General features: G+C 67.3%; 8 protein-coding genes across 8 annotated transcripts; 5 read left to right on the forward strand and 3 right to left on the reverse strand.

The window, feature by feature from the left end:
* Positions 1–1,000: 1,000 nt before the first annotated feature.
* Positions 1,001–2,104, forward strand: RHOBADRAFT_2048 (uncharacterized protein; the record flags this gene model as incomplete). Its single annotated transcript, XM_018412543.1, has 2 exons — positions 1,001–1,246; positions 1,334–2,104. Coding segments are annotated over 2 exons (1,017 nt in total), but the record flags the coding sequence as incomplete, so codon positions are not given.
* A 2,296-nt stretch (positions 2,105–4,400) lies between these two features.
* On the reverse strand, positions 4,401–7,193 carry RHOBADRAFT_65935 (uncharacterized protein). Its single transcript, XM_018418823.1, has 8 exons — positions 6,904–7,193; positions 6,687–6,787; positions 6,370–6,624; positions 6,155–6,242; positions 5,698–5,967; positions 5,434–5,614; positions 5,192–5,356; positions 4,401–5,110 (listed from the first exon to the last, which is right to left on the reverse strand). The coding sequence occupies exons 1-8, from the start codon at positions 7,151–7,153 to the stop codon at positions 4,582–4,584; spliced, it is 1,839 nt and encodes a 612-aa protein (XP_018274576.1). The 5' UTR covers positions 7,154–7,193; the 3' UTR covers positions 4,401–4,581.
* A 184-nt stretch (positions 7,194–7,377) lies between these two features.
* Positions 7,378–10,680, forward strand: RHOBADRAFT_65936 (uncharacterized protein). Its single transcript, XM_018418824.1, has 7 exons — positions 7,378–8,359; positions 8,422–8,707; positions 8,788–8,855; positions 8,923–9,019; positions 9,091–9,226; positions 9,292–9,395; positions 9,457–10,680. The coding sequence occupies exons 1-7, from the start codon at positions 8,159–8,161 to the stop codon at positions 10,620–10,622; spliced, it is 2,058 nt and encodes a 685-aa protein (XP_018274577.1). The 5' UTR covers positions 7,378–8,158; the 3' UTR covers positions 10,623–10,680.
* A 382-nt stretch (positions 10,681–11,062) lies between these two features.
* On the reverse strand, positions 11,063–17,455 carry RHOBADRAFT_47907 (uncharacterized protein; the record flags this gene model as incomplete). The annotated part of the gene is made up of 17 exons (XM_018415065.1): positions 11,063–11,353; positions 11,443–11,788; positions 11,886–11,975; positions 12,054–12,141; positions 12,268–12,429; positions 12,653–12,731; positions 12,803–13,104; positions 13,266–14,008; positions 14,123–14,562; positions 14,643–14,748; positions 14,826–14,950; positions 15,062–15,269; positions 15,334–15,827; positions 15,904–16,510; positions 16,595–16,767; positions 16,944–17,123; positions 17,276–17,455. The coding sequence occupies 17 exons, from the start codon at positions 17,453–17,455 to the stop codon at positions 11,291–11,293; spliced, it is 4,386 nt and encodes a 1,461-aa protein (XP_018274578.1). The 3' UTR covers positions 11,063–11,290.
* A 1,228-nt stretch (positions 17,456–18,683) lies between these two features.
* On the forward strand, positions 18,684–19,502 carry RHOBADRAFT_50988 (uncharacterized protein; the record flags this gene model as incomplete). Its single annotated transcript, XM_018415594.1, has 4 exons — positions 18,684–18,689; positions 18,781–18,828; positions 18,934–19,344; positions 19,407–19,502. 4 exons carry the CDS (start codon positions 18,684–18,686, stop codon positions 19,500–19,502), a joined length of 561 nt encoding a protein of 186 aa, XP_018274579.1.
* A 15-nt stretch (positions 19,503–19,517) lies between these two features.
* Positions 19,518–20,999, reverse strand: RHOBADRAFT_33221 (uncharacterized protein; the record flags this gene model as incomplete). Its single annotated transcript, XM_018413092.1, has 7 exons — positions 19,518–19,708; positions 19,850–19,913; positions 20,022–20,107; positions 20,174–20,284; positions 20,353–20,605; positions 20,681–20,805; positions 20,882–20,999. The coding sequence occupies 7 exons, from the start codon at positions 20,997–20,999 to the stop codon at positions 19,527–19,529; spliced, it is 939 nt and encodes a 312-aa protein (XP_018274580.1). The 3' UTR covers positions 19,518–19,526.
* Positions 21,000–22,024: 1,025 nt separating this feature from the next.
* On the forward strand, positions 22,025–24,179 carry RHOBADRAFT_50990 (glycosyltransferase family 49 protein; the record flags this gene model as incomplete). The annotated part of the gene is made up of 6 exons (XM_018415595.1): positions 22,025–22,850; positions 22,925–23,112; positions 23,189–23,368; positions 23,449–23,630; positions 23,711–23,957; positions 24,078–24,179. The coding sequence occupies exons 1-6, from the start codon at positions 22,037–22,039 to the stop codon at positions 24,177–24,179; spliced, it is 1,713 nt and encodes a 570-aa protein (XP_018274581.1). The 5' UTR covers positions 22,025–22,036.
* Positions 24,180–25,295: 1,116 nt separating this feature from the next.
* On the forward strand, positions 25,296–27,210 carry RHOBADRAFT_33225 (uncharacterized protein; the record flags this gene model as incomplete). Its single annotated transcript, XM_018413093.1, has 8 exons — positions 25,296–25,443; positions 25,518–25,746; positions 25,801–25,926; positions 25,997–26,125; positions 26,189–26,230; positions 26,290–26,437; positions 26,511–26,717; positions 26,797–27,210. The coding sequence occupies 8 exons, from the start codon at positions 25,296–25,298 to the stop codon at positions 26,866–26,868; spliced, it is 1,101 nt and encodes a 366-aa protein (XP_018274582.1). The 3' UTR covers positions 26,869–27,210.
* Positions 27,211–27,383: the final 173 nt, after the last annotated feature.

The raw sequence follows: 27,383 nt of genomic DNA on the forward strand, positions 1-27,383 counted from the left end.
CCGTTCGAGGAGCCGCTGCCGGACGCCTTGGGCAGGGCCTTTGCGAGGAGGGCGGCTGCTGCGCCCGAGGGCATGGTGTGTCTGGCGGACGGGTGCAGGTGGGTGTGGGTGCGAGTGAGGCGGTGCGGCTGAGGGGACGGGGGAGGAGGCGAGGAGGGTTGCGAGCGCGAGGGGAGGGTCGGCGGGTGGGGTGTGCTCGGTGCTGTAGGCTGTTGGAGGCCTGTCGCAAGCACTCGAGCTGGTGGGACAGCTGGCGGCGAGCAGTGAGTCGGAGTGCGAAAGGCAGGCGGTCGACGGCTCCGCGCCGCTCGTCTGCTCTCTTTGTGCAGAGCGGCTCCTTCTAGCATGCGTACAGAGTACTCACACGATTTATCCAACTTCGCACGAGGAGCGGCAGAGGGTAGCTGTCGAGTCGGCGCGGCGTCGACCTCAGCTCGACTCGAGACGGCCTTGCTCGTGCGCAGCAGCCTTAGCACAGCTGTATAAAAGCTCTCAGTACAGTGCACACCTTCGTACGAGCCGTGTCGAGCGAGAGGCTCGGTGGTGTCGCGCTCGCTCTGTTCGGCCGCGCCTCTCGTCCTTGAACCTCGTCGGCTCGCTCCACCAGCTCGCGCCCTGAGCAGGCCTGCATCCCCTACACGCCCTCAGCAGAGCCCTGCACCGCCAAGAGTGCACCCCTACCCGCTCCCCATCCCCCCCCCTCACCCTCTTCGCCTCGTCGCTCAACAACCACCGGCCGCCGTCCGTCGACGCGATGTCGAGCTCGATCTCGGTCGCCGGTGCGTCCACTCCTGTCCACCTTGTACCTGTCACTCGCAGCTCACCGTGCCCGCACACGCACCACACAGTCCGCGTGCGGCCCTTCTCGGACAAGGAGCGGCTCCTCGTCAACTCGCAGTACGACGTCGGCCCCGCCCTGTTCACCGCCGATGGTACCGCCTCGACCTCGACCGCACCGACTTACACGACGCCGCAACCCTCCCGAGGCGGCGCCGGCAACCTGCGCAAGGTCCTCAAGGTCCTCGACGACCGCATCCTCGTCTTCGACCCGCCCGAGACCAACGCCGTCGCCTCGTTCCAGCGCCAGATCCTCCCGATGCAGGGCAAGAAGACCAAGGACATCCGGTTCTGCTTCGACCGCGTGTTTGACGAGGACTGTGGCCAGGAGGAGGTCTACGACGGCAGCGCCAAAGCGCTCGTCTCGCACGTCATGGACGGCTTCCACTCGACCGTGTTCGCGTACGGCGTGCGTCCCCCTCTCTCCCTCGACCTCTCCTGTCCACACCGACGGCGAGAACACGGGCACTGACTCGCCCTTTCGTCCCCCTCACAGGCCACCGGCTGCGGCAAGACGCACACCATCTCGGGCTCGCCGACCCAGCCCGGCATCGTCTTCCTCATCATGAAGGACCTGTTTGCGCGCATCACGGCCAAGTCGGACGAGGTCGACTTCTCGCTCACCGTGTCGTACCTCGAGGTGTACAACGAGACGATCCGGGACCTGCTCGCGCCCGAGACCGGCGTCCTCCAGCTGCGCGACAGCCAGGACGGCATGGCGACGCCGGCAAACCTGAGCACCAAGGAGCCGACGTGCGCCCACGACGTCGTCGAGTGGATCACGCTCGGCAACACGAACCGCACCGTCAACTTTACCGAGGCCAACGCGACCTCGTCCCGGTCGCACGCCGTCCTGCGCGTCACGGTGACGCAGAAGCCCAAGGCGGGCGGCCTCACCGACACGTCGACGTCGGCGTGCCTGTCGGTCATCGACCTCGCCGGCTCGGAGCGCGCGAGCGTCACCAAGAACCGCGGCGAGCGCCTCAACGAGGGCGCCAACATCAACCGGTCGCTCCTCGCACTCGGCAACTGCATCAACGCCCTGTGCGACCCGCGCAAGCGCGGCCACGTCCCTTACCGCGACTCGAAGCTCACGCGCCTCCTCAAGCAGTCGCTCGGCGGCAACTGCAAGACGGTCATGATCGTGTGCGTCAGCCCGTCGAGCTCCCACTACGACGAGACGCACAACACGCTCCAGTACGCCAACCGCGCCAAGGAGATCAAGACCAAGGCGATCCGCAACGTCATCTCGGTCGACCGCCACGTCGCCCAGTACTGCCAGCAGATCATGGAGCAGGCCCAGGTCATCGAGCGCCTGCGCCGCGAGCTCGGCGACACGTCGACCGCGTCGTCGAGCGCAGACGTCGCCGCCGACGAGCGCGCGGTCCAGGGCGCGCTGCGGCAGGTCCAGGCGGCGTGGGACGCCGGGCGGACCAAGCGCGCCGCCGCCGCTCGCGCCGACGCCGAGAAGGACGTCGTCGACGGCGTCGTGCGCTCGCTCCAGCAGTGGCAGCTCGCGGCGCTCGCAGGCGTCGACGCGAGCGCCAGCAGCGGCGCGGCGTCGGCGGCGAGCATGATCAAGCAGGACTGCCAGGGCCTCGTCGCCGACCTCCTCGCGCGCACCTCGGCCCTCCGCACCGACGCCCTCGGCGCCGACTCGGCCATGGACGGCTTTGCGCGCGCCGTCCTCGCCGCCAGGTCGTCCCTCGCCCACGACCGGCCCTCGGCCGTCCCCCTCCTGTCCGCCGAGCTGCGTGCGCTCGACGCTCGTGCCGAGTCGGCCGCCGCCGAAGCTCGCGCACACGGCGTCCGCTCGGGCTTCGCGACGCAGGCGCAGGCGGCCAAGCGCATGCTCGACGCGCGCTCGAGGGTGAGCGCGGCGCTCGACATGGCCGGCGACGAGGCGGCGGCGGGCGCGCTCGCACGGCTTGCGCAGAGCGTCGACAAGGCGAGCGTCGAGGCGCTCGCGAGCTTTGCGGGCGAGACGTCGTCGCCGTCGCAGGCGAGCGGCGCGTGGGCCGGAGCGGCGGGAGGAGGAGGCGTCAAGCGGGACCAGGGCGCGCGCTCGCCGTTCACGAGCTCGGGAGCGGGGCTCGAGGCCCCCTCTCAGCTCGGCAAGGTCCCTCGTTCGGCGCTGTCGGGCGTCGGGTCGGCGCCGACGGGTCTGTACGCGCCGTACCAGCCGTCGCCGATGCGGGCGAGGAGGAGCCCGGGCGTCGTCGGCAAGGCGCTGCCGAGCCCGGTCAGCAGTGCGGCGGCGAGGAAGGGCAAGGGCGTGCAGTGGGCGGACGACGTCGGCGAGGAGCTCGAGGCCGTCAAGTTCAACTCGCCGGCACCGTCCTCGGCCTCGTCGGCGTCGACGCCGTCGAGCGGGCTCGACTCGTTCCCCGCCATCGCCGTCACGAGCCCGAGGACGCTCTCGTCGCAGTCGTGGACGGTCCCGTCGACGTTCTCGTCGACGAGTGACGCATCGACCGCGGCCGACATCATGGCGTCCAGGGCCCGTGCGCAGCGCCCTGTCGCTCAGCGCCTGCCCCTCCTGCCTTCCGTCTCCGAGTCGCCCGCACCTTTCTCCTTCCTCTCCGACAGCGGCGGCGACACGTCGATGGCGCCACCGTCGCCCTACACCTCCCGCTCGCCGTTCCACGACCTCGGCAACACCTCGAGCGCCGGCCACGGCGAGGCGTCCTTCTCGATGGCGCCCGGCTCGTCGGGTCTCGCCGCACCTATCGTCGCGGCCAAGCCGCTCGCCGCCTCGGCCTCGTCGTCTACCGCGGCTGCAGGAGGACCGCCGCCGACGCCGACTTTCCGCGCTCGTCGCGCCTCGCACATCGGGCCTCTGCGCTCCGACAAGGCGATCCGCCGAGCATCGCTCAGCCGAGGTCGTCCGTCGCTCTCGATGTCGGCGCCGTCGGCCGTCGCTCCCGCCGCAGGCGACACGTCGCTCCCGTCGGCGGCGCCACCTCGTCGACCCGTCCGCATCCCTGGCACCGGCGGCAGCCTCACCGTGCCCGGCGCTGCATCTCTCCACCCACCGCCGTCGGTGCGCAAGTCGCCCCGCAAGCTGTCGCGCCCGTCCCTCGCGCCGTCGACTCGCCGCCTCTCGACGCTGTCCTCGGCTCCAGGCGCAGCGGCCGCCCTCGCCGGCATGCAGCCGACGGCGCCCGCACCTTTCGCGTTCGGGCAGAAGAGCGCGGCACGTCTCGCGGCGAGGAAGGAGGCGAGGCTGAGCGGCGGGAGCGCCAACAACAGCGGCAGCGGGTCGAGCCTGCTCAACGGCGGGCTCGCGGCCGTCAAGAAGGAGACGGCGCCCGCCGCGACGAACCCGTGGCGCTGAGTGCGCACGCTCTCTCCGATCGGAGCGCTCTCCTCCCCTTTCCACCTCTCGTGCCCTCCCCATCCACCCACACTCGCTCTCTTTCGCCTTTCTACATCCGTGCCCTCCTTTCTCCCACCCCTGCAACCACCTTTGGCTCTGCCGTAGCTCTCATTCTCGTCGCAACGAACTGTCTCTCGCTCTCAATCATGCCTCTCGCTCTCGAGAGAAGGAGAGAAAGCGACTTGAGAAGGTTGAGGAAAGCCTCGAGGTTGCAAAATGCACGACGGGAGCGGGCTGTTCGGCTTTTGGGTGTCTAGGGGTGCCACGTAACAAAGAGAGAAAGGTGCACTGAGGTGAATGAGGGGAGGCACGACGAGGAAAGGGAAAGAAAGATGGGTATGTGCGCGCGCCGGCGCCTAGGCCATCTACTTGGTGTCGAGCTGGGCCATCTTGCCGTCCTCGGCCTTCTCGACCTGCTCGAGCGACTGCTCGTCGGTGAGGCGGACGTTCTGGAGGAAGCACGCGAGGACGAGGCCGACGGCGGCGAGGCACGTGCCCGTGATGGACAGGATGCGCTGCGCGTCGCCCTGCGCCGTCGCCATGGCCTGGCGGATCTCGGTGCCGGGAGGGTACTTGGCGATGAGCCCGATCGGGTTGGTGTAGGCCTGCTTGGCGATCGTCGAGTTGCTGATGAGCTCGTTGAGGCGGTTCGGGACCGTGTTGGTCCAGATGCCGCCGCCGATGGCGGAACCGACGCCTTGCGACAGGTAGAAGACGGTGAGGTATCCCGCAGTGATGGCGGCGAGGTGCTCGTGCTTCGAGACGACCTGGATCGCGGCCTGGACCGGGAACGAGATGCAGCCGCCGCCGAGGCCGCGAACGATCTGTACGGCGATGAGGTCGCCGCGGGTTGCGCCGGCGCCGCGGTACCGGATCATGAGGCCAAAGGCGAGGCTAGGAGGAAGAGAGAGAGCGAGAGAGCGTCAGTCAGGTCGAGGAAGAGCGCGCTGGGACGAGGGAGGAGGCGAGACTCACACGTCGATGCAGAAGCCGGCGATGATGATGGGCTTCAGGTAGCGCATGTAGCGGACGACGATGCCCATGGCGGCGGCCGTCAAGGTCGAGGTGAACGACGCGATCGAGCCGATGCGGGTCGCCGACAAGGTCGACTGCTCGCCGGCGACGAGGAGGTAGGTGTAGCTGCGACGTGCTCGAGTGAGTCGGTGTTCGTCTCGAGAGAGCGCGTCTCGAGAGAGCGAGAAAGAGACTTGACGCACAAGTAAGAGCCGATGACGCCGCCGGCGGCCGGGTACAGGACGGCGATGAGGGCGCAGATGATGACGGTGCGGTTGGTGAGGAGGCGGAAGGGAATGAGGGGGTGACGGGCGCCGAACCGCTCCCAAAGGGCGAAGGCGACGATGCAGATGCCGCCGACGGTGAGAAGGGCGATACAGTGCGCTGTAAAGTGGGCGAGATCGAGGTCAGGAAGAGGCCAAACGCGACCTTCTCAAACGGCGAGAGGAAGGGGAAAAGGGGCGTACCGTCACTCCAGTGCGAGCCCTTGCCGTTGGCGATCGTGACCGTGACGAGGACCATGCCGAACCCGGCGACGAGGAGGAGGAGGCCGATGGCGTCGAGCTGCCAGAAGACCGAGAGCGCCTTCTGGGCGAACGTGCGCTGAGGACCGACGTGAGCGGGTGCCGCACGGGCCGCAGCTTGGTCGGCCTTCTGCTCCTTGGTCTGACGCATGGTGTAGCCGAGGATGAACATAATCGGGAGGGCGAGGACGGGCGTCAAGATGGCGAACATGCCTGAGAGGCGACCATCGACCGGGTGTTCCAGGGAGGGCGGACGACAAGAAGGCGACGCGGCGAGGTTGAAGGAGGAGCGACCGGAACGACGATGGCGGCGAGGGAGGAGAGGTGGACGAGGAGGGAAGGGAAAAGGAAGACTCAGGGTCGGTCGCTGTGAGGCTCGAGAGGTTCGAGGACGACGCACCGATGCCCCAGCGCCACATGTTGGCGTTCTCGTTCTTCGAGCCGAGCAGCGACTGCGTGATGTTGCCCGAGACCCAAACATTGATGACCTGCGAGGCGAGGAGCGAGGGAAAGGGAGGAAGGAGGGGAACGAGCGTGAGAAGGTTGTCGCGGCGAGGAGGTCGGGGCGCCACGGGGCGCTCTCACTCGCCGTGGAGACGTCGAGGAAGGACTCACACCGGGCACGGACGGCAGGATCGAGAAGAAGAGGCGGTTGCGCGTGCTCGAGATGTCCGAGATGATGATGTTCTGCAGCAGGAACAAACCGGTGATCCCGAGGATGTAGATCGAGTTGCCGACGGCGTAGGCGTAGACCGACTGGGCCGACGCGACGACGATGTAGCCGAGCGCGTACAGGAAGACGCAGAGCGAGTAGGCCTCGAGGCGACCGGCGCCGTCGGCAATCTTGGCGATGGGCGGCTGCGAGACGGCCTGCGGGTGGGTCTCAACGTCAGGGTCGCGTACGAGAGGACGACAGGCGAGAGAGGGCGCACCTGAAAGACCGACTTGATCGACGAGATGGTCGTCAAAGTCGAGTGCGCCGAGAAGGACACGCTCGTCGCGGCGGTCAGGTAGCTGCTCGACGTGTACTGGTCTGCGACGAGGGGAACATGCTCGAGGTCAGTGTCGATGCTGAGGACAAGAGTAGAAGGCCCGAGGCGACGTTCGCGAGCCAGGTCGGGACGCGCACAGAGGGAAAGGTCGCCTCACTGAGAGACATGACATAGGCGAGGAGCGTGAAGCCCGAGTAGAGCAGGATGCGCCACTTGGTCGACAGGCGCGAGTGCAACGCCTCCATCTGCTGCACACCGCGAGACTTGGCCGTGACGACGGCGCCATGTCCGACCTCGTACTCGGGAGCGGCCGTCGAGGAGGGCGACGTCGACGAGCTGTCGGCCTTCTCGTGGTCGACCTCGCTCGGTGACCGGCTCAAAGGTGGAGGAGCAGCTGCGGCAGACATGGCGACCGGGAGAGAGGGGCGGACGAGGACGAAGATGGGCGAGAGCGGTAGGGAGGAGGAGAAGGGAGGGCGAAAAGCGCGAGCGATGGGAAGCCCTTGTCAGATACCGCGGAGAGGTCTCGGAGCCCGCGCCATCAGAACTTTAGCGCGATCGCCGGCTCGGTGCCAAGGGTCCACTCCCCGACTCACCCCGCGGGCGCAACTCTTTCCGCTCCAGCTCGCCGCGCGCACCGACCGCGCTAGCTCGTCCACATGCAGCTCGGCCAAGGAGAGTGGCCGCACGCTCCACGAGCTTGCAGCAAGCGCGCATAGTCGTCCTCGTTCTCGCGCTCTCGTCCTCCTCCTCGTCGACGCCCGGACGGCCAGTCGGCCGACCTCGGTGCCCAGCGGTTCGGGTGCCACTTCGGGCAGCAGCTGTGCCGCGGCCGGGGGCCCGAGAGGCAAGTCGGCACGCGAGAACCGAGAGCAAGCAGCGAGCGCGACGGCGAGCCACGAGGAGAGGTGCGAGCTGCAGCGGGGTGGCCGGGCGGCGACTGGTTGCCTGTGCGCGAGCTGCAGCGACCGGTACAGTGCCCACCCGAAGCCGCCGCGAGCCACCCGATGCACCGAGACGGCGAGAGAGAGGGCAAGCCGGTGCTCGGCGAGGAGGAGGAGGAGGGGTGGACGACGGCAATGCGGCAGCGGTGCGCGCTGTGCCGGGCTCGAGAGCGGCTGCTGCGCTGCTCGAGTGCGAGCGCAGCCAAGCTGGTGGAGCGAGACGAGCGGTGTCGAGCCGCCCGTCGCGAGCAGCCGGCGACGAAGAGCAGCACCCGCCCGCGGCTGCCCACGAGCGCAGGCCTGTCCCGAGACGCTCTGCACCCACCTGCACGGCTACCACTACGCCCCAGCTCGCCCGGCCGCACCCGCCGACGCCCTGCGCCGCCGTCTACGTCGACACGTTCCCGCCCCACAGCCCGCCAGCCGCAGCTCGCGGTACCAGCTCAGTGAGCAGCTCAGCACGGCGTCATGAGCACTCAAGACTCGCCGACGCCCCCTCCACCGCCGCCGCGGCGCCGCGTTCCACCTCCCGCCTCTCCTCCTCCTCCCGCCTCCTCATCGCTCGCCGCCCCGTCCAGGCCCTCGCTCTGGGAGCGCGCGCGCTCGTCCACCGTCGGCGCCATCGACGCTGCAGCAAAAGGCGCCATCTTCACGGCCAAACCTGCTCAGGTGCGTCCAGCCTCTCGCTCCCTCCTCCGCCGCCCCACCACTGACCCCTCGCTCGCCTGCAGCACTCGGAACCCGAGACGGACGACAACCCGTTCGCCCCTGCATCCCTTCGTGTCGAGTGCTCCCGTGCGGCGCGCATCCTGCGCACGTTCACGCTCGACGCCGCCGACCTGCCCGCCGAGGTGTCGATTGCCGACCGCCGCAAGAGCCAGCTCGTCCTGTCGCGCATCCCGCAAGAGGCCCTCGCCGCTGCTCAAGGGCTCGTCATCCTCACCGTCGGCAAGAAGGGCGTCATCGGCGGCGGCTCGAGCGGGAGCGGCGTCGTCCTTGCGCGGCTCAAAGACGGCAGTGCGTCCTCGTCTCTCTCTCTCTCTCTCTCTCTCTCTCTCCCCATGCGTCCTCTCGCTGACTCACCTCTTCCCGCACAGCTTGGTCCTCGCCTAGCGGTATCCTCCTGCACACGGTCGCTGTTGACGACGAGCCGCCCGAGAAGGACGTGCGCCCTCGTCCCCTACCTCGAATCGCCTCGAGCCAAGGTCCTGACTCGCCCTTGCGCTACGCAGATCTACGACGCCGTCCTCGTCCTCCGCACCGACGTCAGTATCGCCGCGTTCTCGCGATCTCGGGTCGTCCTCGACGACAAGATGGCTTTGAGCGATGGTGAGCCCTCTCTCCCGTCTTCCCACTTCTCGGCCGACGACAGGACCGCCCTGACGGCGCACATCCTGCAGGACCTCTCGGCAACGGCATGATGTTGCAGGACGGCATGCAGGACGCTGCTGTCTGGTCGTACGTCAAGAGCAGGACGCTGCACGGCGGCGTCAGCCTCGAGGGGCGAGTCGTCCTCGAGCGCAACGAGGAGAACGAGTGCGTCCCCTCTCACTCGAGCTCTGGCCCTGTCACATCTCCTGACACTTCTTCGACGTGCGCAGGCGCAGCTATCGCGTCAAGGCGTCGGCGTCGCACATCCTTCGAGGCGACGTGGCCAAGCCCGACTGGGCCGATCCGCTCTACCAGACTGCTTTCGCTGCCGAGGGTGCGTCACCTCCTCTCCTTTCGATCCTCTCGACGATGCCTGACACCTCGTGCCGCAACAGGCCTCGACTTTGAGCCCTACTCGATCCCGCAAGGCCCGAGTCCAAGCGAGTGCAACTACGAGCCCCCTCGCTCGGGCGATGCTTCCCCCGCCGAGGCGTCCGCCGACGCCAACGCGCCGCTCCTTCCGCCACGCACCAACCTCAGCACGACGACGCCGTCCCCGACCCGCATCTCGCCCGCGCCGTCCTTCCTGTCGTACTTCTCCCGCTCGGCGTCGGCCGCCTCGTCGCACTCGTCGCAGTCGACCGCCACCTCGCCCGTCTCGCCCGGCCAGCAGCGCCGCCTCCCGAAGGAGGACCTCGACGACGACGACCTCGCCGCTCGCCGCGAGATGGAGGAGGCCATGCGCTCGTTCGGGATCGAGGACCCGGACGTCAACGCGCGCTCGCGCGCCGAGGACCCGCTCCTCATCGTCGAGGCGCGTCCTGCCGTCGACCAGGACGTCGGCGAGGGCGATCCCGAGGCGGCCGACGAGACGGCGACGACGGGCAGGACGGGCACGGCGACGCCGGACTTGTCGACGAGCCCGGGCAGCGGCCTCCTCAGCGACGAGGTCGAGCACCCGCCCGACTCGCCCGGCGCGCAGCGTCCTCGTACCGCCGGCGACGACGTCGAGCAGACGCCGACGGTCGCGCAGGGCGAGACGATGTCGCGCCAAGGGTCGAGGCGCAGCGTCGTCGGCGACAAGCCGCCCGTCCCGCCGCGCCGCACGCCGCGCATCGGCACGACGTCGGCCGCCACGAGCCCGGCCATAACGCAGGGCGAGGCGCTCGTCGAGGAGAAGAAGGGCGACGAGCAGGTCGTCGAGGGTCCGAGCGGGCACGAGACGGCGGCGCCTGTCGTCGAGGAGGAGCACGCGCAGGGTCGCGCCGAGGACGTCGATGCGGCCGCCTCGAGCGATGCAGCGATGAAGGAGCAGGACGAGGTCGAGGGGGCCGAGCAGGACACGGCGGTTACGGTCGAGGGCGACGACGCTTCCGTCGCCGCAGGGTCCAGCGCCGGCGCTCACGACGACGACGGAGCAGCGCAGCTGCACGACGAGGCGGCTGTCGAGGGTGAGCAGCAGGAGGGAGCGCAGGGCGAGGCCGGGCAGGAGGAGCAGGCCGAGGACGCCGGCAGCGCGCACGAGGAGAAGCGCGACGAGCAGGGCGACCACCATCACTAGACCTCTCTCGCGCTCTCTCTGTCTCTCCTGTGTAACTATGCAGTGCGTTGCTTAATCGAGGGCTTCGTTGCAAGAGAATGTCGCTCCCAAACGGACGAGCCCGACTCTGGCAGAGTTTGTCCGGCCTCGTCTTAGGAGAGCTTGTGCGTCTCCCGGCCTCGACGCGCCTCGCCGCGATGCACCCGAGGGCACTGTGCGAGCGAGGACAACCCACGCGCAGAGCGTGTGGGCGCGAGGAGAGCGGTGTCAAAACTTGAAGGAGAAGCAAGAGGCTCGCCCGCTCGCGCTGCGGGGTCGTCGCGTCCGAGTTGAGCTCGATCCCTCGTCCTCCTCTTTTTTACAGGCCAAGGCGACGAGCAAGCCCGAGCACTTTATGCTAGCCGGCCGGATTCTCGCTAAGCTTGACGAGAGAGAGCGAGGCAGCGACAAAGCTCGAGGTTGAGGAGACGAGACTCGGAATTGCACGCTCGAGCCTCCTCGAAGCTGGAACAGACGCGGGAGAAGGGGCTTTACTGTACGATGCTGGCGAGAGGAACGAGGGGAATGTGCATGCGCAGGGAAGGAGGAAACAGGGAGGGACCGCGAGAGGAAAAGGAAACGGCGACTGGAGGTGCAGGACGACGACGATGACGACGACGACGACAGTTGCAGTACTCGACCTTGCCGGCTCAGCGCTTCGAGTAACGACTCGTGAGGAAGCGTGCGCCGAAGATGGTGAGGAGGCAGTTGAACTGCAAGGGACGAGGGTGCAAGGGGTCAGTGCGCTGCTGCCGACGACGACGGCGCCGGTGGGAGAAGAGAGAGGAAGACGAGGACGCACGATCGAGTACATGAGGAAGTAGACGAGGTACAGGCCCCGGTCGCTGTACGTGATGTCGAGCCCGTCCGTGAGCTGGTCGCCGACCGAGTACTGGCAGTACTGGCACGCCGCCGAGTCCCCTGGGTTGCGCAGGTATCCTCCCGCCGCGCCGACGTACGCGCCCATCCACTGCTCGCACGACTGTCCGCCAGGAGGCTCGATCGTACGGAACTCGCCATCGAGGCAGGTGATCTCGAGGTCGTGGAGCTCGTTCGTGACGAGGCCGGCGATGAGCCAGGTTATCGGGTTGAGGTAGTACAACCAGGCGCGGAAGAAGCCCGGCATGTCGGGCTTGGGGATGGTGACGCTGTGGGGGAGCGGGTGGGTCAGTTCAGGGTCGCTGAGGCACCGCCAGGGTCGGGCGACGACGACCTCTTCATCGCCAAGGGGAGACGCAGACGCACCCGCAGAAGAGCGAGAAGATGACGAGAAGGAAGGGGTTGGTCATGGCGGCGGCGTAGATGGTCGGGGCGAGAGCAGCGACGGCTTGACCCCTGCGGCGAGGAGAAGATGCAACTTGAGAAGGTCAGTCGGCGCTCAGGAAAATGAGCTCTAGACGGGAGGTGACGCACATGGTGACGGCGAAGAGCTCGGTGAGGAGGGCCATGGCAAAGGCGTAGCCCGCACGAGTCGATTCCATGTTGAAGCCGGCCGGGTAGTCTGCAAAGGGGTCCGAGCGGGTGAGCGCTCGCTCATCGCCGCCCGACGCTCCTCGGCGCTCGTGTTGAGCACCGAGGACGTCGAGAAGAAGAAGACGGTCGTCGCCCAAGAGGGAGGAGGACGCACAGATGAGGAGGAAGAAGACGACCGAGCACAGGAGCGAGTACGGCATCTCGGCGGCGAGCTGGCTCAGGGCGAACACGACGGGGCTGTACATCTTGCTCGACGCCTCGCGGATGTACGTCATGCGCGACATGATGAACATGGGCTCGATCTGCGACATGACGACTGTACGCCGCGACGAGAGGGTCAGTTCTCGTCGTCGCGCAGACAGCGCCCGCCGTCGGCTCGAGGCGTGCGGCACGATGCCCACACATGCTCGAGCCGAGGAATGTCTCTCGCGCACGCGAATCGAGGCGAAAGGAGGCGACGCAGGGCGAGGGGAGGCGCGGGACGGGAGGGAGACGAGGGAAGGCTGGGGAGGAGGAGAAGAGGCGGGACTTGGACGCACTGGCAGGCACGACCGAGTAGAAGAAGATGACGAAGATACGGTATTGCAGCGCCGCCACCGAGTTCTTGAGGTTGAGGAACTGCGTGTACGGGCGGCGAGCTTGTCAGTTTCGCGGCGACGACGGGCGGGCATGCGGGAGGGACGACGCACAGTCAGGCCGACGACGAGCGCAATGGTGATATGATTTAGACAGCGAGTCCACCCGTAATCAGGGGAGCGCCAGAAAGCCATGAACGTGCGGCCCGAGACGATCTTGAGCTGAGTGAGGAACGGCGTCGAGTACTCGTTCTTGAGCGACGGGTCCGTGTCCTCGGGCATGGCGAGGCCCTCGGCCTTGAGCTCCTGGATGCGCTGCTTGATGACGGCGAACTCTTCCGACTCGTTCCACACGTCGGCCCAGTCCTTGTCGCCGACCTGCTTGCTCGAGCCGGCGCCGATGGCCTCGAGCATGTCTGCGGGGACAGTCAAGGGTCAGGACGAGAGTGATAAGGAGAAGGAAGAAGGAGAGAGGGCAAGAAGGAAGGAGGGCAAGAGGTGGGAAGGGAGGGCGAGAGAGGAGAGGGAAGTGAGGGAGGAGGAGGAGGAGGGGAGAGGACGAGAGAGGAGGACGCACACTCGGCCGGGTTCGCGTTCTCGGGGCAGTGCGCGCCGTGCTTGGCGAGGTAACTGCGAAGGACGTGCGAGTCCTTGCCGATCTCGCCCTGGTACACCGTGCGGCCTCCCGCCTTGAGAAGGAGGAGGCGGTCGAAGTTCTCGAACAGGATGGCGTTCGGCTGGTGGATCGTGCACAGGACTGGCAAGCCGGCAGCCGCCAACTTGCGCAGGAAGCGAACGATGTTGTAGGCCGACTGGCCGTCGAGGCCGGAGGTCGGCTCGTCGAGGAACAGGAGGAGCTGCGGCTTGGACGCGAGCTCGACGCCGATCGTGACGCGCTTGCGGCCCTCGACCGACAGGCCAAAGCCGGGGAAGCCAATCATGGCGTCGGCCATGTCCTCGAGCTCGAGGAGCTGGATGACCTCCTCGACGTAGGCGTCCTTCTCGGCCTTGGGGACGTGCGCCGGCTGGCGCAGGTAGGCCGAGTAGCGCAACGCCTCGCGGACCGTCGTCGTGTGCTCGTGGACGTCCTGCTGCTCGACGTAGGCCGTACCGCGCTGGAACTCGCGACCGGGAGGACGACCGGCAATGAGGCGGTCGCCGCCGATGACGCCGACCGTCTTGCGGTTGGCGAGGACGTCGAGGAGCGTCGTCTTGCCGGCACCGGACGAGCCCATGAGGGCGGTGAGCTCGCCGGGGCGGACGTAGCCGTGGACGTGGTCGAGGAGCTGACGGTGGCCGCCGGGAACGGGGACGGTGTAACTGCGAGACGAGGACCGAGCGCATCAGTACGAGAACGACGACACAGGGGACGGGCAGGAGATAGTCTAGGCGAGGGGACGATGAGGGGAAAGAGGGAGAGAGCGAGGGACGCACGTCAAGTCCTCCCAAGTGAACGACTTCTTGGTCTCGACCAGGCCAGACAGGTCCTGCTCCATCTCGCCCTTGCGGAACGCCTGCTTGTTCTTCTCGAGCGCCTCGTTGAGCGCCTTGCGCTCCTTGTTCTCCTTGGCAAAGACGTTAATGGCGGGTGCGCCGGCGCCATGGTCGAGCACCTCGGCGAGGAAGGCCTGGATGCACGAGAAGCCGAACCAGAAGACGATCGTGATGCCCCAGTTGCGCCACTGCTCGCTCACGTTGTAGTCGAAGGCGGCCGAGATGTAGGCGCGGCCGGGGACGATCGGGTTGCCCGCCGTGGCGCCGGCGAGCGTGCAGACCTGGTTGGCGCCGAGGGCGGTCGGGTACTGCGGCAGTGCGCCGCCGAGGCTGTTGGGCGTGATGTAGCTGCCCTCGCACAGGAGGTCGATGCGCTTGAACTGCAAGGGAGGGAGGCGCGGCAGTCAGTCTTTGCGACGCTGGTATTCTCGAAGACCCGGGCAATGGGAGGAGGACGCACCTCGTTCTCCATGGCGGCCGAGAAAGCAAAGTTGAGCGGGTTGACGTAGCTGAGCCAGAACAGCCAGCGCTGCTGGGCAAAGATCGGGATGAGGTAGCCCGAGTAGCTGCAGTTGGGAAGGTCGGCGAGGTCAATGACGGCGTCTCGTGGGAGAGGATGGCGGCTAGAGAATATGCGACGCACCAGATCATGATGGTGATGATGACCGACGCGAGGCGAGAGGCTTGGTCGTAGTTCTGGCACAAAGTTCCGAGGAGGCGGAAAAAGCCGGCGAGCGCGAAGTAGCCGCCGAGGACGATGACGTAGAACTGCGGGCAGGACAAGCTGTGTCAGTCCACGCTCTCGAGCTCGAGGCGAGAAGAGAGAGAGGCAACGAGAGGCAGAGGAGGGAGGAGAGATGGCGAGACGGCGGGACGCACCGAGAAGAAGGCTCCTGCAGTCCTGGCGAGGCCGCCCATGAAGTAGATGATGATCGAGAAGATGAGGATCTGGGCCATGTTGTTGGGGGCATCGGCGAGCGTCATGGCGATGGTCGTGGCGGCGGGCCGGTAGAAGGCGAACTGCTTGTGCCGGTGAGCGATGGCGCGGCCGAGCATCTGGGTCGGCAGCTCGTTGAAGGCCTGGAACCTGTAGCGACAACGACAGGGTCAGACCGTCGTAGGGCGAGAGGAGGAGAAAGGAGGGGACGCACGAGTTGAAGAGGAGGGCGATGAAGATGGCGCCGCCTCGGGTGAAAGCGCCGGCGGCCGTCTGCGGCATGTTGAGGTAGACGGCGCCCGAGATGATGGCGACGACGATCGAGGTGACCCACGAGACGACGAGGTCGACCTTGTCCTGTGCCTTGAGCTGGAACTGGCGGACGACGAGCGCTTGGACCTGCGCCGGGAACGACGCCGTGTACTTGCTCTTCTTGCTGACGCCGCGGCGCTTGTCGTTGGCGACGGCCTCGCGGAAGTCGTTGCGCGTCTTCTCGTCGGCGTTCGAGGCGGCCTGGAAGGCGTCGCGCTCGGCGATCATGCGGGCGTGGATCTCGGACTTCTTGAACGCCGCCTCGAGCGCCTCGGGCGTCGCCGGCACGTCGGCCTCGGTGCGGCCTGGAGCGAGCTTCCGCTCGTTCGGGTCGGTGCAGCCGGTGAGGTAGTCGGCCGAGGTCTGTCGAGGAAGGTCGGCGTAGCCGAGCGACATCTGCGAGGGGGGGCGCACGACGTCAGGTTCGCTCGCTCAGGGGCCACACGCCGAGAGGTTCGAGAAGAGGACGCACCATGTACTGCCTCGCCTCCTTGGCGGGGCCGAAGAAGACCTGGCGGCCCTCGTCGATGACGAGCACCTTGTCGAACTGCTCGTAGATGCCCTCGCCGGCCTGGTACAGCGAGACGAACGTCGCCATCTGGTGGACGTCGGTGAGGACGCGGAGCGCCTTGGCGTAGTCGAGCGCCGTCGAGGCGTCGAGACCGCGGGTCGAGTTGTCCCACGAGGCGACGCACGCCCGGGTCGCCATCATCTCGGCGATCGAGACACGCTTGCGCTCGCCGCCCGAGACGCCGCGCACGAACGCGTTGCCGACCTTGGTGTTGCGCGTGTGCGGGATGCCGAGCATGCGCAGGAAGAGCTCCATGACCTCCTCGTTGAACTGCTTCTTGGTCTTGCCCGGGAGGAGCTTGCCAGGAGTCTTGACGCGCAGGGCGAACAGGAGCGTCTGGGCGACGGTGAGCGTCGCCGCGTGGTCGTCGTCCTCCTGGTTGTAGACGACCTCGCCGCGGTAGCGCTTGGCCATCTCGTCGGCCGAGATGCCGCCGTACGACACGTCGCCGTTGACGGCCATGTAGCCGTGGCGCTGGTTGGCGATCGTCTTGAGGAACGTCGAGCAGCTGCAGAAGAGTGTGCACGAGGCGTGTCAGGGTCTGATTCTCTGCGAGAGAGGGAGAAAGACGAGGCTCGAGAGGTCGACGCACCCGGAGCCGGGACGACCGAGGACGAGGCACATCTCGCCGGGCTTGAGGCAGCCGTCGAACTCGTGCAGGAGGTTCTTGGGCTCGCCGGCGAACTTGCCGGTGAGCTTCATGTACTTGATGACGGGCCACAGGAGGGCCTCCTTGACGGCGTCCGGGAACGTGCGGATGAAGATCTGCGCGCGCAAGGTCGAGAGGAGGGCGCGCGTGCGGCGACACGGTGAGAGAGAAGATGAGGAGTCGTGGGACGGAAGGAGGCGGCAGGAAAGAGGGAGGGAAGGACACGAGGGAGATAAAGACGAGGTCAGCGCCGCACGAGACGGGGCAGGGCAGGGACGGGCGCGAGACGCACCTTCATGCCGCCGGCACCCTGCACGTTGTGCTTGGTCCACGAGACGCCGACGACCTTGCGCTTGAACCCAGCGGTGTCGTACTGGTCGGCCTCGCCGCGCAGGTACTCGAGGAGGTCAAAGTCCTCGCTCGTGTCCGAGCCCTCCTTCTCGCGGTCCTTGACGCCCGTCTGCGTGCGGTGCTGCGACGAGCGGCGCGACAGCTCGCGGCGGAGGTTCTGCAAGTTCGGCCAGGGAAACGATCAGCGACGGTCGCTCGAAGGGAAACGCGCCGGCGGCGTCCAGCTCGCCGTTCTCGCTCGACAGCTCGACTCGAGAGAGAGACGGGGCGCACCTGGAAATCTGCTTCAGCGTTCTTGACGTTGACGTGGCCCTCGTCGCGCGAGCTGGTGCCGGCGGCGAGCGTGTCGGTCGAGCCGCCGTCGTGCTGGATGCGGCCCTCCTCGACCTGCATCATGTCGTGCTGAGGAACGACGCCGGTTGCACCGACTGCGCCGACAGGTACGGCTTGCATCTCGGGCGTGCTCTTTGCTGAAGGTGGCGAGGTGGGAGAGCGAGGGCGATAAAAGCGAGGCGAGGTGGAGGTGCGGCGCACAAGGCGGGCGACGCGCGGCTCGGCGACGCGCGGTAGTGGTAGTCTCGAGTGAACTGGTGAAGGTCGACAGGCGAGACCGGCGCTCGCGAAGGTCGCGCAAAGGGGTCGACTGGACGGTGGCGAGAAGAGTCGACTCCGAAGCTCGAGTCGAGCGACTCACGGACGGCGCGATGAGCTGAGCGCGCTCGAGCCGAGCCAAAGGGCCGAAGGGCACGCGGGTGCGGACGAATCGACTCGTCCCCGCGCGCCGGCGAGCACACGGATCGGTCGGGCCGGCGATCACTTTCCCACTTGCGCTTCTTCTCGGCGGCCAGCTGGCAGCTTGCAGCGCTTCCGCGACACTCGCGACGTGGTACGGTGAGCCACAGCTCTCCCTGCAGCTCTCTGTGTTCGAGCCTCGCGCTGTGTGGCCGTCCCGCGTCGCGCAGAAGAGACAGAGCGCTGGACGGCGACGAGAGGTCAAAGCGCGAGCCGAAGTCCGAGACGGAAGCCCCGCTTCCGTTGGATGCTTGCGCCGGAACCTGCGCAAGCCGCTCGGACAGCGCAACGGAGCTGTTGCGGCCCTTTGCAAGTCGAATTGCGAGCGAGGGTCGGACGAGCATGCGAATCGCCTCAGCGACCCTGCGAGACGGCTGGCTAGCCCGCCGAGGCGGCGATGCTGACAAGCCAGACCGCTTCGGACACGGCTCGCTCCTTTACGCCCTTCCAACGAGGGGGACGGCAGTCTCACGCGCGGCGAGGAGGACACGCAACTTGAGAAGGTCCCGCAGGCCGGGTGCTGTCTGCCACGTGCAGAGCATCGCTGCACTCGAACGTCGTCGCTCAGACGCCGTTCACCCCCGTTCGATCAGTCCCGGCCGGTCGCGGGCGGGGGCGTCGCGGGAGAGCGGCTTTCGTATGTCGGAAGCTCCGCGGTGTGCGGTCGAGCCTGGACGGTCGCCGGTCCGCCCGCTTTCTTCTTCTGTCTCGCTCATGGCCGTCACACGGTCCGTTCGCCGTCTGTCATCACGCTCGTCTTTTGACGACGTTCGCCTCGGGGGTCTCGAAGCGGGATCGAGCTTTCTTTCGTCTCTTCCCGCCCGCGCCCGCAGAGCTTTGCTTGCTCTCTCGCTCACGTCGACGCACTTGCGAGCGAGGTATCGAGGTCATGTCGGTGCGCCTCCTTCGCCTGTCCTGTCGAGAACGGCCAGTCCGCGACGCTCAGACCCTCTCCGTCTTTCCGCCCCTGCACTCAGCATCCACAGCCGCTGCACCTCAACACGGCCGGCCCTATCTCGGAACTCATCGCACAGGTGCGTCCAGCCACCTTCCGGCCGATACGAAGCGGTACTTGTCGGAGAAGAGGCGGTCGCACTTGCTGACCTCGCCTTCTTCCCCTCGCCGTCGCCCGCCTGCAGCACGGCATCGCTTGGCCGGCCAGGGCACCGTCGTACGAATCGCTCATCGTGCAGCTCACCCGAATCTCGAACGCCGTGTCGCCCGCCGGCGAGTGGGCGTCAGGCATCGAAACCGGCTTCTCGGAGGACGACTGCGCTCGACGGTCGGCGAACCAGCGCAAGGTGCTCTCGCAGGTCCTGACAGCTCTCGAGTGCGGCGTGCGAGACTGGGCGGAGAGGGCGCAGCAGCCGTTCCCCGCCAACAGGCTCGTGCGTCGCCTTCTCTCGAGGTCCGAGCGAGCGAGCGAGCGCGACGACGACGCTCACGACCCTCGTCTCCCGCAGCCGCAGACGGCGACCGTCCTCCTCGACATCGTCGAAATGCTCGTGCTGCGCCAACGCGGCGCTCAAGGTCTCGCCGACAGCGTCCTGGTCCGCAAACCTCTCGCACTCTCTCTTTCCGCGCGCCGCTAACTCTCTCTCGAAATGCGCAGTTCCACCTCGGCGGCCCAGACATCTCGGAGCGGACGGCACGCCGGTACGGGACGACGAGACGGGCGTGGCTCGCGAGGCAGGAGGGTCTGGTGTAGCGCAATGCAGTGCAGAGAGGAGTTCTAGATGCGCTCTACGACGGCCCCCTCTTCTAGCCGCAGAACCCGGTTGACGCTCCTCGGCACCTCCTCCTCGAAGTGAGTGATCAGGATGACGGCCTGCGTCTGGTCGAGCTTGTCGTCAAGGAAGCGCGTCGCCTTGTCGACCGTGAGCTTGTCCATGCCCGAGAACGGCTCGTCGAGGACGAGGAGCGGCGGACGCTTGACGAGGGCGCGCAGGAGGAGGATGAGCGACTGCTCGCCGGCGGTCAGGGCGGCGAAAGGCTGAGAGAGGAAGTCGGGCGTGAGGAGAGGGTGGTCGAGGTCGGCGAGGACGGCGTCGATGGCGGCGGCTTGCTCGGGCGTTGCTCGGCGGTACGAGTAGACCGACTCGAAGCCCGTGACGATCGCCTGCACGAGAGGTCGAGGCGCGAGAGAAGGAGGGGAGGAGGGGAAGACGAAGGGGCGCAGTGAGCGTCTCGTGGCAGCGCGACGAGAGAGGAGAGACGAGGGACGCACCTCGTAGGCCGAGAGCGCGTCGGGGCCATGCTTGCGAGGGAAAGCGTTGAAGATCTCGGGCGAGACGTGGCCGATGTTCTGTTGCACTACGGCGAGGGCGTCAGAACGTCGACGACGGTCAGGCCCGGCGTGAGAAGGAGGACGGGACGCACACGTCGCGGTCGCCTGACGGTACCGAGGCTTGTCGAAGAGCGTCACGTCCTCGTTGAACGCCCGAGGATGGTCGCCGAGAACGAGGGCGAGCAGGGTGCTCTTGCCCGAACCTGTTCCGGCGAGAGGTCAGTGAGGGCCCCTGCGCGACGAGCGACGACAAGAGAAAGAGTCGACGCACCGTTATGCCCCGCCAGCAGCCATCGCTCGCCCTCCCTGACCGTCCAGTCGACGTCCCGCAGGATCCTCCTCTCGACCTGCCCCTCGTCCGGCCGCCCGTAGCTCACGTTGACCGCCCTCAACTCAACGAGCTTCCTCCTCGCCTGCCCCACCTGCTGCTGCCGCGCCGCACGCTCTCCCGCCGCCTTGCGCTCCTCGGCGCGCCGTGCGCTCGCAGCGCGCAGCCGCTCTCCGGCGGCAAACAGCGCCCGGGCCTCGTCGCCGGCGAGGACGTCGTCGCGCGGGCCGAGCGCGAGCGTGCGGGGCCCGGTGGTGTCGGCGAGAGCGACGTGGGTGACGAAAGGCGGAAGGACGTCTTGCGGGCGCAGGACGAGGAGGACCCGGGGCGAGCGGGCGGCGTGCAGTGACGCGAGGAGGGTCGCGAGGTGCGCTCGAGAGGCGACGTCGAGACCGGCTGTCCGAGAGGAGAGTCAGAGGATCGTACTGGAGAAGACGAGGGAGGGAGGGGAGAGAGAAAGGCGCGGACGCACTGAAAGGCTCTTCGAGAATGACGAGCTCGGGCTTGGCGAGCAGCGCCCGCAGGATCCTCGCTCTTCGAGTCTGGCCGTTGCTGAGCGTGATCAGGGGCAGGTCGAGGAGCGAGTCCATGTGGAGGAGCGCCGCCTGGGCCTCGACGGCGGCATCGTCGGCGCCGGTCGCGTCGCGCAGGTGCCGCCGGACGGTGAGCTTGTCCTCGTCGCGGATCGAGTAGTACCGCGCCGTGTAGTCGTCGAACCCGCCCGAGCGGCCGAGGCGCGTCTTGAAGCTGACGAACTGGATGAGGTCGTCGACGTCGCGGTCGCGCGGGCCGCCTTGGTCGGCGGGGCGGTCGACGGGCGGCAACGAGGCGAGGATCGGGTGCGACGCGCTCGAGACCGGGTCGAAGCGCACTTGGTGGCGGAGGGTGGCGACGAGTGCGGCGCGGGTGGGCGACGACGAGGTCGGGGCGAGGACGGCCCAGCAGTCGGCGTCGCGGACCGTCAAGGACAGCGAGGGGAAGAGGGCGTGGGCCGGGTCGTTCGAGGGGACGCCGAACGGGTAGACGGCGGCCTTGTGGGCGCGAAAGATGTCGGGCGGCTGAGGCGAGAGGGCGAGGGCGGATCGGGACAAGGTGCGAGGACGAGGTCGGGCGCAGCTCGTCTTGGCGCGCAAGGGCGGTGCTGCCCGGGCGAGCATGATGTTGCTGGATGTCGTGGCAAGGGTCAGCGCTACGCCAAGGCTCGCGAGAGGGAGAGAGGGGCGCACCTGGGCCGACGTCAGGCGAGGAGGGTGGGGAGGAGAAGGTGGGCGAGCGCCGACTGGGCGTGCGAGGCTGGGCCGCGGGGATGTGGCAGGCGTATGAGCAGGTACAAGCTGTAGCAGGGCAGCTCTGCGGCTGGTGTTGTCGTTGTCGCTGTCGCTCATCTGCGTCTCGTCTCGAGCGAGCGCGACTCGGACGCGTCTCGTCTCCCTCGTCCCACACCTCGACCAGGGCTGCAGCCAGAGCCACTGCAGGGCAGTTCTCTACACTCGCTCCACCGCCACCACCTCCCCCGGCCAGCCCGCGCCCGACTCGCCTGCGCGCACCTCCTCCCGCTCCCCTTGTCCGGCCCCCCTCGAGCCAGCCTCCCTCCCCTCGTCGGCGCACCGTCCGGCCAGCTTCCGCCATGCACCGCCAGCGCACCGTCAAGGCGCCCACCTCCTCGTCCACCGTCACCCGCGTCGCCAAGTTCGCCCTCTCGCTCTACCTCCTCGCCGCCCTCGTCTACACGGCCTGCACCCTCGTCGTCGCACCCTCTGTCTCGTTCCTGTCCGGCGGCCGCATCCTCGCCCCGAGGTCCCAGGTCGTCCTCGACTCGAACGCCGACCTCGCCAACCTCGCCGCCGCCGCCGCCGACACCTCGCTCGCTCGCTCGGCCGCAGCGCTCGGCGGCGTCAACGCGACGGGCCCGTCATCGTCGACCAAGACGACCAAGCTCAAGCACGCCGCCCTCGAGACGGCCGGCGTCCGCGCCGCCGACATTCGCCAGGAGGACAGCTCCGACCCAGTGTGGGCTGCCGCCGAGGTCGCAGAGCGCAAGGGCAAAAAGTCCAAGGGCACCTACCGCCGCCCGGACGTCGTCATCGACAGCGCCGACCTCGTCCACAAGCGCATGCACGGCTTTGACGGCGTCGACTGGGACAAGGACCAGATGGTCTGGCACTCGCCCTCGGCCGACCTCGCCCACTCGGGCCCGCAGGCCGACGAGGCCGCCCTCGCCGCGTACGGCTCGACCCCGGGAGAGCACCGCACTCTGAGCGAGGACGAGTTCCTGAGCCTGTCGTTCGGCTCGAGCCTTCAGCCGAGCAAGGTCATTCCCTACTACTACCGCGCCTCGGACCCGGACCGCGTCGACTTCAACAAGGACGACATCACCATCACGACCCTCGTCACGAGCAACCGCTTCACCGTCTTTGAGCGCCTCGTCGAGCGGTACCGAGGTGCGCCCCCCTTCTCGTCCTCGCCTCGTCACCCCTCGTCCGTGACCCTGACCCGCCTCTCTCGTGCGCAACAGGTCCCGTCTCGGCGACGGTCCACGTCACGCAGGGCAAGAACCCGTCCGAGCTCCTCGCCGCGCTCGACAAGCTGTACACGTCGAGCCCGCTCATGAAGCAGTACGTCGACGTGCACCTCGTGTACGACCCGTTCGACCGCCAGTTCAACATGTGGCGCAACGTCGCCAAGTTCTTTGCCCGCACCGAGGTGCGTCCTCCTCTCTCTCCTCAGGTGCCCGTCCCGTCGGGCACGAGAATCCTGACTTGGTTCGCGCCTCGCGCAGTACGTCATGATGCTCGACGTCGACTTTTGGCTGTGCACCGACTTCCGGTCGCGCATGCTCGACTCGCCCGAGATCATGCAGCGCCTCAAGGGCGGCATGGCGGCGTTCGTCGTCCCGGCGTTCGAGTTCCACAAGCAGAGCGACGGCGTCGACCCGCTCACGTTCCCCTCGACCAAGGAGGTGCGCCCTCGTCTCTCCCTCGTCCCCCCTCGTCCTCTTACCGAACGAGAGTTGACGATGACGTGATCGGCCGTGCGCAGGACCTCGTCCAGCTCGTGCGCGACGACAAAATCGGCATGTTCCACAAGTCGTGGGCGCCCGGGCACGGCTCGACCAACTACACGCGCTACTACGATGCCAAGCCGGGCGAGGTGTACCGCGTGCACGGCTACACCCACTCGTACGAGCCTTACGTCATCTTCAAGAAGGAGGGCACGCCCTGGTGCGTCGGCGTCGTCCCTCTCCCTCCCTCCTCCTCTTTGCGCAACCGAGCGCCGAACTGACTCGCAGAACCTCCTACAGGTGCGACGAGCGCTTCATCGGCTACGGCGGCAACAAGGCGGCGTGCCTGTTCGAGCTGTACCTGTCGGGCGTGTCGTTCTACGTCCTGCCCGACGACTTCCTCATCCACCAGTCGCACGCCTACGCCGAGAAGGCCCGCAAGCACGAGCGGAAGTACAACCGCAAGCTGTACACCGACTTTCGCGAGGAGCTCTGCTTCCGGTACCTCAACCTCTTCCTCGACCAGATCGAGAGCCCGAGGGCGAAGGTGCGTCCGCGCTCTCTCTTCTCGTCCCCCTCCTGCGCCTCTTCCCTCGCCACCCGCCATGGGTATCGTTCGGGTCGCGAGAGCTTCGAGCGCGCACTCACACTCTCTTGTTCCTCGCAGAACCTCGCCATCGAGTGCAAGAAGATCAAGGGCTTCAGCACGACGGCGGCGCGCTACATTGCCGCAGCCGGCGGCGTCGAGCCGCCTCCCAAGCGCTCGTGATTCTCCACCGGCAAGCCCTGTGGCACCTCGTCAATCTCGTCGACTCGGCCACGCCTCGAGGTGCCGGCTCAACGACGACGCTGGCCGTCGTCCACTTTTGGCGCCCGCCCGCCCCTCTTCCTCCTTCCGCCCCCTCTGTTGCACCTTCCCGGCGACTTATACGTTCCCCTCGCCTATCTGTGTCGTTCCTCCCCTCGCATCCTTCGTCATCGTCGTCCTCGCCCTCCCTCATACCCTGTGGCGCTCGCCTCTCTCCTCGGTCTTGCTCCCCTCTCCCCTCCTCTCTCCCACCCCTGTGCGACCATGTCGAGCCGTAGACAGACGAGGCTTTGCGCACGTCGAGATACCCCCGTTTCCCACCCTGTCTCTCCGTGCGCGCGCTCGTCCCTCGCGACGGGGCTCCGGTCGACGGCGCGACTTCAGTCTCGGGACGGGCGCACTTCTCTCTTCTGTACCTGTACGAGAGCGAGAAAAAGGATCGCGATGCGGAGAAGGCATCAGGCAAGGCGCGCCGAAAGGTCTCGCGGGAGCGAAGCGGTCGAGGCGCAGGATCCCGAGGACGAACACACCCAGCTCTCTGCCTGTCCGGCCCCCAGCAGCGGCAGCCGCACAGCAGCTTGCGCCTGCACCCTCGCACGCACGAGCGCACCTCAGCATCGCGCCCCGCCAGGCTCGCCGCCGCGAGTTCACCGCCCCGCCTGCGCCCGGCTCGCCCTCACCGTCGACACCCCTCTGAGCGAGGCTTACGCACCTCGGCACCCCTCGTACAGCCTCGTACGGCACCCCGCCGAGCTCGCAACTAGCGCCAGAGCCGTCGCCGCCGCCCTCCGTCCTCATCGCCCCACGCCGTCCCGTTCGAGTGCCTCACCACTCGTTGACCCTCAATTCCGAGGTCAGCTCGAAGCGCTCAAGTCGCCGAGGAGTGACGCTCGAGTACGCCGCGCACCAGTCGAGTCGCGCACCGCCCGGTCCGCCAGCCACCTCGCCTCCCTCTCCGCCTCGCCTTTCAGCGTCGTCCTCCTCGAGCCCGACCCTCGTCCCCCGCTCGCGTAGCGCACCTTCGAGCGCACCTGTTCCCGTCGCACGCCCCGACCTCGCCACCGCACCTCGTCAGCCATGGGTTGCGGCTCGTCGTCGCTCAAGGACGTCGAGGGCGCCGGCGGCCGCGAGCCGAACGGCGAGAAGGCGCGCAACAACGCCATCGACAAGCAGCTCGAGGAGGACGCCAAGAAGCTGCGGCGAGAATGCAAGATCCTCCTGCTCGGTGCGTCTCTCGCCTCTTCTTTCGCTTCCTCGAGCGGTCAGAGCAGGACTGACTCGTCGTGTCCTCTTTCGCAGGTTCGGGCGAGTCCGGCAAGAGCACGATCGTCAAGCAGATGAAGATCATCCACCAAGGCGGGTACGGCCGCGACGAGATGCTCCTGTTCCGCCTGTCGATCCACAAAAACATCCTCGACTCGGCCCAAGGACTCGTACTCGCCATGCGCCGGTTCAAGCTCGAGCCTGTCGAGGACGTCAACCGGGCCTACGCCGACAAGATCATGGACCACCGCCTCGAGGCCGACACGTACTCGACCTCGAGCCCGAACTTGCCGACCACGTCGGCGGCGGGCGGCAGCAGCGCCGGCATCGACGGCGGCTTGAGCGCCGAGATTGTGGGCGCCATCGACAGCCTGTGGCACGACCCGATCATCCCGAGCGTGCTGGACCGGCAGAGCGAGTTCTACCTCATGGACTCGGCCCCTTAGTGCGTCACGCTCCCTCTCTCTCTCTCTCTCGAGGCCGCCATCCCTGACGCTCTCGCCCCTCCTGTGCAGCTTCTTCGACGAGGTCAAGCGGATAGGCGCGAGCGGATATGTGCCGAGCGAAGCCGACGTCCTTCACGCGCGAACAAAAACTACGGGCATCAGCGAGACCAAGTTCAAGGCCGGGCAGCTCAGCATCCAGTGCGTCCCTCGTCCTCACTCTCTCTTCACGACGCGCAGATCTGACTGTCGTCTCTTGCGCAGCATGTTCGACGTCGGCGGGCAGCGGTCTGAGCGCAAGAAGTGGTGCGTCCCCTCCCGCCTTCACTTTCCCAGCCAGATTGCTCACTCGCTCCGTCCTGCAGGATCCACTGCTTCGAGGCCGTCACGTCCATCATCTTCTGCGTCGCCCTGTCCGAGTACGACCAGGTCCTGCTCGAGGAGAATGGACAGAACCGCATGAACGAGTCGCTCGTCCTGTTCGAGAGCGTCATCAACTCGAGGTGGTTCATCGTGCGTCCCTCGCTCTCCCTTTCCCTCTCCTCTCGAGTCGAGAACTGACCCTGTCTGGGCCCGGCCCCCGCAGCGCACGTCCATCATCCTGTTCCTCAACAAGATCGACCTGTTCCGCACCAAGGTGACCAAGGTGCCGCTCGAGCGCTACTTCCCCGAGTACCAGGGCGGGCCCGACGTCAACAAGGCCGCCAAGTACATCCTGTGGCGCTTCACCCAGCTCAACCGGCAGCGCCTGAGCATCTACCCGCACCTGACGCAGGCGACCGACACGTCGAATGTGCGTCCACGCTCTCTCCCTCTCCCTCTTCGCTCTTGTCCTCGTGGCCGGCCGACTGACTCTCTCGACTCGCCTGCAGATTCGCCTAGTGTTCGCTGCCGTCAAGGAGACGATTCTGCAGAACGCGCTGCGCGACTCGGGCATCATCTAGTTCCTCGCGCCTGTCCTTGTCTCTCCTCCCCTCCCTCGTCCACATCTCAGCAGTACCCTGTCCCTCACGAACATCTGTCTCTCTCTCTCTCGACTGTATCACTGCGTCATGACTCGGGTTCCAGCCGATACCCCTACTCTATCCCCTTCCCCCGCCTCTCTCTCCCTCCCTCCTCGTCCATCTCGAGCGTGACCTGTGCGGCGGCGTCCGTACGTGCAACGTGTAACACGCACATACCCCCCCTCTCGCTCCTGCAGTGCGCCGCCGTCTCAGCCGCCTCGTCGAGAGCTCGAGAGCTCGCTGTGCTGCCCAAGAGAGCGTGCGGGCCTGGCAGCTCGCTCGCTCGCTCGCTCGCGTCGCACGATGGGCATCGAGCCGCCCTGCTGAAAGATGAGCGACCGGCGCGAGTCGCCGGGGTGGCCGCCGAGCCTGCGACGCCTGCGAGGGAGGGAGCGGTCCGAGCGGGCGCTCGGCGGGCGAGGCCGGCTCGTCGGCGAGGCCGATGACGCGGCAGG

The sequence above is a fragment of the Rhodotorula graminis genome (assembly GCF_001329695.1).
Source record: "Rhodotorula graminis WP1 unplaced genomic scaffold RHOBAscaffold_1, whole genome shotgun sequence".
In the NCBI taxonomy this organism is placed as follows: Eukaryota; Fungi; Basidiomycota; class Microbotryomycetes; order Sporidiobolales; family Sporidiobolaceae; genus Rhodotorula; species Rhodotorula graminis.